Source organism: Lontra canadensis, unplaced genomic scaffold (genome assembly GCF_010015895.1).
Source record: "Lontra canadensis isolate GAN:19392208 unplaced genomic scaffold, GSC_riverotter_1.0 scaffold25, whole genome shotgun sequence".
NCBI lineage: Eukaryota > Metazoa > Chordata > Mammalia > Carnivora > Mustelidae > Lontra > Lontra canadensis.
In genome coordinates, this window is record NW_022631019.1 from 8,652,493 (window position 1) to 8,662,511 (window position 10,019).

General features: G+C 47.7%; 1 protein-coding gene across 11 annotated transcripts in view; it reads left to right on the plus strand.

Annotated features, from left to right (window-relative positions):
* The window catches only part of VPS13D (vacuolar protein sorting 13 homolog D), a 250,476-nt gene that overhangs the window by 19,053 nt on the left and 221,404 nt on the right, over positions 1-10,019 (plus strand). For 10 of the 11 annotated variants that reach the window (XM_032863445.1, XM_032863446.1, XM_032863449.1 and 7 more), the window contains exons 8-18: positions 530-700; positions 1,135-1,235; positions 1,925-2,093; positions 2,253-2,354; positions 2,534-2,735; positions 4,112-4,291; positions 5,349-5,479; positions 6,322-6,397; positions 6,811-6,981; positions 7,976-8,106; positions 8,874-9,006. In XM_032863445.1, coding sequence (XP_032719336.1) covers positions 530-700; positions 1,135-1,235; positions 1,925-2,093; positions 2,253-2,354; positions 2,534-2,735; positions 4,112-4,291; positions 5,349-5,479; positions 6,322-6,397; positions 6,811-6,981; positions 7,976-8,106; positions 8,874-9,006 — 1,567 coding nt within the window. Of the gene's footprint in view, positions 1-529; positions 701-1,134; positions 1,236-1,924; positions 2,094-2,252; positions 2,355-2,533; positions 2,736-4,111; positions 4,292-5,348; positions 5,480-6,321; positions 6,398-6,810; positions 6,982-7,975; positions 8,107-8,873; positions 9,007-10,019 lie in introns of those variants that run through there. The other variant, XM_032863455.1, reaches the window with a different exon arrangement.

Genomic DNA, 10,019 nt, shown 5'->3' on the forward strand with positions numbered 1-10,019 from the left:
ACAGGCAGAATGCCTCTGTGTGATACAGAAGAAACTGCTATTATTGGTCGCCTCTGGGGAGAATAATTGGGTGGCTGGAGGATGGGAGTCAGAAGGAGATATTTCACTTTTTTTTCTTTTTAAAAGATTATTTATTTATTTGACAGACAGAGATCACAAGTTGGCAAAGAGGCAGGCAGAGAGAGAGGAAGGGAAGCAGGCTCCCTGCCGAGCAGAAAGCCTGATGCGGGGCTCGATCCCAGGACCCTGGGATCATGACCTGAGCCAAAGGCAGAGCCTTTAACCCACTGAGCCACCCAGGCACCCCGATATTTCGCCTTTTTTTGCCTTTCAGTTTTGAACCACGTGAATGTTTTACCTGATAAGAGATACAGATAAAATTTTAAAAAATGCTAGAGAGCTCTTAGATTCCTAGTTTTGTCTTCGTTTGGGATTCTGAGGTAATACACTGTAAATTGTGTAGTATACCAGCTTGTGACTTGAACCTGAAAACATTCGGCACAAGGACAGACATTCTTGTGACCCGCAGGAGGCCATGGACAAGAGCATGGAGAGCCGCGCACATCACTACATCCTGGAGCCCGTGTGCGCATCTGCTCTCTTGAAGAGAAACTGCTCCAAAGAGCCCCTGAGGTCTCGGCACAGCCCCCGGATCGAGTGCGACATTCACCTGGAGACCATCCCCTTGAAACTCTCTCAGGTACTCTCTTTCTGCCCGGTGGCTTCTCCTCTCCCTGGGGGACCAGTAATGGGGGCTAAGGAAGCGCGGCGATAGGATGGTCTCAATACTTCATGGCACCCCAGCGGGAAAGAAAGTGCCCGTGAGACCAGTGTCGTGGCCAGTGTAGCACCCGCTCTGTGTCATATGGTGGGACTGGGCTGCCGTCCGGTTAGTTTTGATTTGGTTCTGAAGCACAGGCCAGAGTCCGGGACGTGCAGCAAACAGGAGTACTGCACTGTCTGTGGTCGGAGAGAAGGGCCACATGATGCTGAAACGTGGTCTCGGGTGTGCCCTGGATTTCCATTCAGTGGCCTGACCAATACAGATTGTCCTCGGTAGAGATGGGCGTCAACCGAGTAGAAGAAACGCATCAGTATTAACCTAGTTACTCTCTCTTAACCTCTGCTGAAAAGCTGCAGTACCGGCAGATCATGGAGTTCCTCAAGGAGCTGGAACGAAAGGAGAGGCAGGTCAAGTTCCGAAGATGGAAGCCCAAAGTGGCCGTGTCTGAGAAGTAAGGGCTCGTGAGTGACCTGTGCCCCTGACGTGCATTGTGGAGCGTGGCTGCCCTTGTCTGTGGGTCAGAAATGGGCCTCACTGTCCCTGGCACGTGGCTGGAGCTAACTTTTCTGACCTTCGAAGTGTCATCTCTGTGGCTGAGCTGCATGGATGTTCTTACTGTTTCATTGGTGTTGGGGGTTTGCTCCCAGGTAGAGCATAGGGGAGTTAAGTCCTCTCTGTCTCACTTAGCAAGTACACCAGTGCTGCTCTCGTGGGATTTGACTGTGTAGGCAGTAACTTCATAGTGATCTCGGAGCCTGCTTCCTGTGTCCGTGCTCCCGTGCTATTTGGGCAGCATTTAGGTAGCACACCTGATAACTTAGGTAGCAGAAGTCAGTCTTCTCCTGTTGCAGTGATAGACTGGGGTGGGCCAGTGTATTAAAAATTTTCAAGATCCTGTGTATTTCCACGGCTTTTCCGAGGTATGCCATTTAAAATCTTTCGTGTCCAAATCCTTGCTAATTATCTTAAGATCATTTTTACCCTGTGGTGACTGGTTGATTATCTGTCAGTGGACCACACTACTGTTACGGGTGATTCAAACCAATTTTGTAGTACGTTAGTACTGATGTTGAAGTTGAGAATCTATTATTTGATGTTCTTCGTGTGAGAAGTAATTAACATTGTTATGAAACATCTCAGCTGCCGAGAATGGTGGTATTTTGCTCTGAATGCCAACCTGAACGAGATCAGAGAGGAGAGGAAGCGCTGTACCTGGGACTTCTTGTTGCACCGGGCCCGCGATGCCGTATCTTACACCGACAAATACTTCAGCAAACTGAAAGGAGGCTTGCTGCATGCAGACGACAGGGTGAGGGGACTCTTGTTACCTTCGTTGTTTCTTGGCTTCCAGTGGGAGCGTGGGGAGGCGGATCAGTTCCCTCATCAGACTTGTAGGGGTTTGTGAAGGCGTCTGGTTTCTCTGGAGCTCTAAGACCTGTTTTGTTTGTTTTTGTTTTAATCCAAACAGGAGGAGATGCGCCGGATTGAGGAGGAACAGAGCTTTGAGGAGTTGAAGATTTTGCGTGAACTGGTTCATGAGCGATTTCACAAGCAGGAAGAACTGGCGGAGGTAAGACATCCTCCATGGGAGGGCACGCTCGGACCCTCCACGCTCAGAGAGCCTCAGTTCCGACGTGCTGTGCTTCTTGGTGGGGGTGGTGGGGGGGCGCGGCGGAGAAGAATCCGGGGGACATCTCAGCTTGTTTCTGTCTCTGGGGCCTCATACTTGCTCATTTCTGGTTCACGCAGAGCCTACGAGAGCCTCAGTTGGATTCTCCGGGGGATTCCCCTGGGGACCCGGAGACGAGTGGAGGCAGTGGGATGCTCCAGTACCTTCAGTCCTGGTTTCCTGGCTGGGGTGGCTGGTACGGGCAGCAGACCCCTGAGGGGAGAGTGGTCGAGGGGCTGTCGGCAGAGCAGCACGGACAGTGGACTCCCGAGGAGATCCTAGGTAAGGGGGGTGCGGGCCTTCACTTGCCTGCCCTTGGCTGTCGTGAAGGGAGATGCTTGGTTCATGAAAATTCGTCTGGTATTGGTGCAACGGCCTGTGGTGTTTGTCAAATAAAAGAAGGAGACATTTGTAAAACAATTCATCTTGCATTCGTAGATTCAGATGGAGGAAGTTTTTGAGAGAGAACTTCGTTTGCAGCTTCATTGCCGCATTGGAGTAATGAGCATAGTTTCAGAGCTGAGCGGCGGCGACTGTAAGAGAACGGAGCAAGTTCAGGAGGCTTAAACTCTGAAGCTGGGGGATCAGTCCAAAGCTGCTCTTTAGAGCCGTGCTGTGCAACACGGTAGCCGTAGTCACAGATAGGCTACCTATCTATTGATTTATATTTAAAAAAGTATTTGATCGAGGGGCGCCTGGGTGGCTCAGTGGGTTAAAGCCTCTGCCTTCGGCTTGGGTCATGATCTCAGGGTCCTGGGATCAAGCCCCGCATTGGGCTCTTTGCTCAGCAGGGAGCCTGCTTCCCCCCGACCTCTGCCTGCCTCTCTGCCTACTTGAGATCTCTGTCAAAAAAAAAAAAAAAATCTTAAAAAAAAATTTGATTGAAGCAAACATACATAAAATGCACACACCGTACTTACATAGATTGGCGGCTTCCAGAGTGAATATTCCCGTATAACCTGCGCGCTGGTAGAGAAATAGAACACAACCAACACCCCAGAGGGCTTTGTGCATTTTGTACGCTGTCCTGCGTGTTGCAGTCTTTTTCCTGACTTGTAACACCATTGATTTGTTTACCCATTTTCAAACAGATGGCTATTTAAATTCAGATTAATTAAAATTAAAAGAAAAAAATTCGTTTTTTTTCCTTCAGTTACACTAGGCATGTCAGCCATGGAGCCCAAAGGTGCCTGTGGCTGGTGGTCCCTGAGCCCGCTGTGAGGACATAGAGCATCTCACCATGTTGGGCAGTGTGGGTTATGCTGGCCTCTGTCCTGAATCTTCACATCCTCTCGGAGAATGAGCTGATAAGATCTCTCTCTCTCTTTTTTTAAAAGACTTTAAAAACTTATTTATTCATGAGAGAGGCAGAGGTAGAGGGATGTGGGGACTCGATCCCAGGACCCTGGGATCACAACCTGAGCCAAAGGCAGACACTCAACTGCCTGAGCCACCCAGGAGCCCCTGATAAGATCTCTTACAAAACACTGGGATCATTCTGCATTGGGGATGAAGCAATTTTCATGGCTTTGGAGTTCTTCCCTGAACAAAGGGAAAAACTGTTCAGTAATGTCATCATCACTGTGATCCGCGGGGCCAGTGGCGCTTTTCGACCTTTTCCGTGTGTTCCCCTGACGACTTTCCTTCCTCACGCTCAGGCACCGAGGAGTTTTTCGACCCCACCGCTGACGCGTCCTGCCTGAGTGCCTACACGAAGCGGGACCTGGTGTTTGCCACACTGAACGCACAGCTGCAGCGGGGCACCGTGGCGCTGCTGCACCAGGAGCCGGGCGGCCCGCGGGCCGAGGAGCGCGCCTTCATGCAGCTCGAGTTCTCAGGTGCTGTCCCGCAGAGCCACGGGCTGCTCTCCCCCGGCCCCGGCGTCCGCGCCTGTCTCCCGGGTCGTGGTCCTCATGTTCCAGTGGGCTGCTGTGAGCGCGGGCTGGTGGGAGGCAGAGTCACTGGGGGAGTGCGGGGCTCGGTGCTTGCGAGCCTCCTATCGGAGCATTCACCAGCCGGTCGGCACAGAGGCCAGTGTTCTGTGTGTCTGTAAAAAAGACGCTTATTTCATCTGTATCGTGGATTCCCTGATCCCGGACTCGGCCAACTGCACCGTAACTCGTGCCCCAGGGAAGCTTACCTGCTGGAGGGCCTGGCATACAGTGTGGGGGCCGCTGTAAACCGTGACATCACCAACAAAAAGCACAAAAATGCGAACTGCCTGGCACTAAGTAGACCACGAGAGGGGCACATGGGCGCAGCACGATGCTCTCTGGGTCACCCTCGGCTGTGAGTGTGCACTTTAGATGACTCAGGTTTGTTTCTGCTGCGCACATGTCCTCAGGACCACCGAGAGGCTGGATTGCGGAGCTGTGAATTAGTTTTAGTGAGTAGGTGAATTCACAAACATGGAACCCACAGATACCGAGGACGGGCCGTGTTTGACATGTTTGTGACTGAATTAAAGGTGTACGACACAGATGCTGGTTTTTTTACATCTCACACAGACTTTTATTTCAGTGTAGAAAATAGCCGCTTATCTCCGTAATTTAAAGGTAAACAACCAAAAAGAAAAAAAAAGCCAGTTTGTTTGATTTTATCATCTTGAGAGCGGACGTATCATCAACTTAGTGTGAACCAGCAGATGGCTTGAACTCAATGGGTACATGCTCCGTTTAGAATTCATTCTGCGGGGAAACTTCTGATAGTCCGTGTGGAGTTACAGAGAGAGACTTATACAGACCCAGTGATACATGGATAGAATTTTTAGTTCTACTTTCAAGGAAAAAGACATCACAATATTAACCGTCCTCTGTAAAATATTACAGCTCAGACTTGTAAGATACTTTCGGTTTTCATGGTGTAGTATCAACTCTTACACTGGTATATTTGTAGGTGTGAAGCTGCTAGCAGAGTCTCTTCCTCGAAGAAATTCCTCCTTGCTCTCAGTCCAATTGGGTGGACTGTTTCTTCGAGACCTGGCCACAGAAGGCACCACGTTTCCCCTTCTGGTGTTCCCGAATTCAGTACGTACGGCAGTGGGGTGGCTGCTCCGTCCCGGGTGGGGTGGACTGTGGTCTGTCTTAGGTGAGCCGTAGCTAATACTAACTCAGTTCATTCTGACATTTGGTCATGTTGAGAAAGATGGGCTGATTAAAAACAAACTTGAATTTAGTAAGGTTTTTTAATTTGCCAGAGAGTGAATGTTGGAGGGTTTTACGGCAGTGCCTTCTTCCTCTCCTCTGTCATAGCTGCCGTGGAGTAGTTTGCTCTGTTTTGGAAGAAAACGGCATCAGCACCACTGTTTTCTGCATTTCAAGGTCACTGTTCGCATCTCCTCTGTCTGGAGTTCATTTTCATGCATTCTGACTCTAAGTCACTGATAGAAAGTCCCATCTTTTTCAGAGTTCCAAGAGAACCACTTCAAGTTATCTACATATTTGTAATCTTTTATAGTCAATATACTTTATTAATTAGATCTTTGATCTTAATTAAGTTGGCAGAGGTACGATCAGAATAGCTGAGCATTTAGCCACTTGCTCTGATTTTTTTCAGGGGGTGGTTTGTGGAGAGGGTGGGAGACGCAGGTGTGAGCATCTACAAAGCCTTACATACTTCCTGCTCATTTAGGAATCTGTCATTATACACGCTCGCTGCCGAGGAGCGGAGTAGTACACTGTCCATTTTAGCTTAGAAAAAGGCACAAATGAGAGAGATCAGTGTGCAAGTCCTCTCATCCAGTGTCAGGTGAGTTTTGTTGGGAGTGCTGAGCGAGAATGATGCCACAGGGCAGGACTTGAGGAAGTGTGTGCATGGCCAGTCGTCCCTTCTCACCTGACATTCATGCATTTTGTGTGTGTTTTAATAGCAAAAAGAAGTTGGCAGAGTCTCACAGTCTTTTGGTCTCCAGACAACATCTGCAGACAGAAGTGATCATAACCCTGGTAATTTGTCATATGTTCTTAAAACTAGTCCTTAGAAATAAGATGATTACAGATCAGTAGTCCTGGTCCGTTGTAAGAGGGAGTGTGTCCTGTTTTGTCCCAGCAGTTTGTCGTGTGGCTCTGTGTTTGTCTTGGAGACGCTGTTCTCTGTTGACCCTTGTGTGACTGGTGTCTGCCTATAGTGCTTCCGGGGCCTGGGTTTCCGTAATGGGAGTGAGTACAGCAACCCAGTCTTGAGGATTCCTGTTGAGGCGGTCCTCATTAGGGTCCTATTTTATAGAATTTTCGTAAATGAGAACTAATTAAAAATAATTTAGAAAATGTCTTTTTTCCCAGAATTCCTTACAGGTTATCAGGAATAGGGTGATTGTTTTTGCTGTGTTCCATTTTCTTTCTCTGCCTCTTCCCTTCAGCTGCGGACCCAGATGACCCGGTTTTTGAGATGCTGTATGAGAGAAATCCAGTGCACAGCCATTTTGAGAGGCGGCTGAATGTCAGCACGAGGCCCTTGAACATCATATATAATCCCCAGGCTATTAAAAAAGTAGCAGACTTTTTCTACAAGGGAAAGGTTCATACCTCAGGTTAACTTTTTTGTTTGTTTGATCTTCTGTTACTTTCTATACACATCTTTCTTGTCATTTTTAGTGCTTTGGACAAGGGTTATTATACACTGAAGTGACCTGGAGTGGCTGGAATCAAAAAGGCCTGCAGGGCCCGTGGGTAGGGTTGTCCTTAGTTACGGAAACAGGGGAGGTGTCCTTGGAAAGTTACTTTTCCGAAAGGGATCAGTATTAAATATTTTCTTTGTCTTTGCTTCCATTTAGCATGCTTTAAAAAATAGCTTCCATTCTATTAGGAGGGTGGTTTCCTTGGCTACCCAGGATATTCTAGGCCAGTGAATTTAGGAGGAACGTTTGAGAACTTCCCTCTATATGGCGGGGTCAGTGGTCTGTTTCACCTGCTTGGCGCAGTGTGAAATACTCATCCTTGCGGTGAACAAGGAAGGGCTCATCCTTGCGCTGTTCTCTGTCATCATTGCCTTATCCATGCCTCCCTTCGTTCCCAGGAGAGATTTGAGACCGTAGGAGCAGAAAAAGCACTCTTGTTGACAGGCGAAAACAATAGTCCTTTCCTACATGTATCCCCTCTCTCCCTCCTTATAACAAGGGAGCTATTTTAGTTTTTCGACGAGTTTTTGAGCCTTCGTGTCAACAACAGCTGTAAATGCTGTGGCTTTATTGCTCTGTCACTGGTAGAATATAGAAGGCATTTCCTTCCAAATCCCACATTCTCTCTTAACGTAGCGGTATGCTTTCAGGATGTAGAATGGTCTGGGATCGTTCAGAAAATGGTTCAAGAAAATGCTAGTGACTTAGGTGCCTCCTGCATGCCATGGCTGGGCCCCCGTCGTTGCCCCCCCTCTGGTTACCACATGCAGTGTCGGCGCGGGTGGGAGTAGGAGCCGTTGTTATTTTAGCTTCGTCGGGCAGTCGTGGTGAGAACAGATGTTGCAGTCGTCTTTTCCACCCCGTCGCTTGAAAATTCTCACTCTCCCGTGCGTCTCTAATCTTGCAGGTTTTGGCTATCAGTCTGAACTTGAGCTGAGAGTGGCAGAAGCTGCCCGAAGACAGTATAACAAACTGAGGATGCAGACCAAAGCAGAAATCCGACAAACGCTCGATCGCTTGCTGGTGGGAGACTTCATTGTAAGCGGGGCAGGGGTTGGCGCCCCCTCTGTCAGCTTCTTCCCTTCCTCTGGTTGAGTACGCTGGTTTCAACTACAAGCATGGAGTTCACCGAAAATAGGAAATCCTTCTTAGCTAGCAAAAAATAAAATCTCATGGCCTTGACAGGCTGTCAAGAATACAAACGAATGGGGACGCCTGGGTGGCTCAGTTGGATAAAGCCTGTGCCTTCGGCTCAGGTCATGATCTCAGGGTCCTAGGATCGAGCCCTGTGTCGGGCTCTCTGCTCAGCAGGGAGCCTGCTTTCCCCCTTCTCTCTCTCTGCCTGCCTCGTGGCCTACTTGTGATCTCTGTCAAGTAAATAAAATCTTAAGAAAAAAGAAAGATTCTCTCTAAAAAAAAAAAAAAAAAGGTAGAAATATTTGAGTTTCAGTGTTTATTGGAATTCCATAATTTTGACCATACTGTGAGATAGTAAATCCTCTAAGTATAGAAGCCGGATCTTTCTTAAGCCGTGAATCACCACAATCAAAGAGCAGACAACGCCAGTCCTGTAATTTGCTAATTTTTTTTTCCTCCCACTTCAAACATTTGTCTGTGGTAATGTCTCAAATCCTTCAGCCTGTGGATCTACTTTTGTTTTAAACTTTTTGCTCTGATTATATTGACCTTAAAGTGATCTAGTAACCCCTGCATGTGGCTTTCAGAAAGCCTTGAGCCCAACCGATAAAGCCATTTAGTTTTCGTGGTTGTGGTTACGTGACTTCTGGTTTATTTTACTTCTACAGGAGGAGAGCAAAAGGTGGACCGTGCGACTAGATATTTCCGCCCCTCAGGTGATCTTTCCTGACGATTTCAAATCCAGGAACCCCGTGTTAGTTGTTGTGGATCTAGGGAGAATGCTGTTGACAAATAGCCAAGGTACGGTGTGAACGCGAAGCGGTGAAGACGGACCCCGCAGGGGTTGATCTGCCTGTGCTTACCCAAGTAAAGCTTAAAAAACGCTTTCTAGGGGCACCTGGGTGGCTCAGTCGGTTAAGCACTCTTGATTTCAGCTCAGCTCATGATCTCAGGGTTGTGAGATCGAGCCCCGAGTCGGGCTCTGTGCAGAGAGTGGAGCTGCTTGAGATTCTCTCTCAATCTCTCTCTCTCTCTCTCTCTCTCAAAAAAAGGGCTTTTAGCGCAAAGTTCACTTGTTACTTCTTTTATGACAGCTGTATTGGGATATGTTTTAAAATGGGCAGGTCAGTGGTTGTTGGGATATTGACAGAATCGTGCCATTTACTGTGTTATCTAGTCCCAGAACAGTTTCATCAATCTGGGAAGACATTCCAAGCCCTTCTGCTGTCACTCTCCATTACCCCTTCTTCTGTGCCCTGCCAACCATTAATTTCCTGTCTCTGTGGATTTGATTCTGCTGAACATTTCATACGAATGCAGTCATGTGGCTTTTTAATGTGTGGTTTTTTTCACGTAGCCTAATGTTTTTGAGATTTATCTATGTTGTAGCTTGTTGTACTTCATTCCTGCCTGTGGTTGAGTAGTATTCCTGTGTGTGAATATACCACACCTTTATTAAGCGTTCATCAGTTGGTGGACATTTGGGTCGTTTCTGCTTTTTGGCTACCACGAACAATGTTTTACGAACGTCCGCATACAGGCTTTCGTGTAGACGTATTTTTAGCCTCTTGGGTATTACTTCCGTGTGGAGTTGCTGGGTCATATCGTGACTTTGTGTCTTACATTTTGAGGAACTGCCAGATTGTTTTCCAAAAGGGTGGCACCATTTTACTATCTTACCAGCAATGTATGAGGGTTTCTATGTCTCTACATCTTTGCCAACACTTGCTGTTATCTGTCTTTTAGATTATAGCCATTTTTTTCTTTTTTATGAATGTGAAGTAGTATCTCACTGTGGTTTTTATTTGTATTTC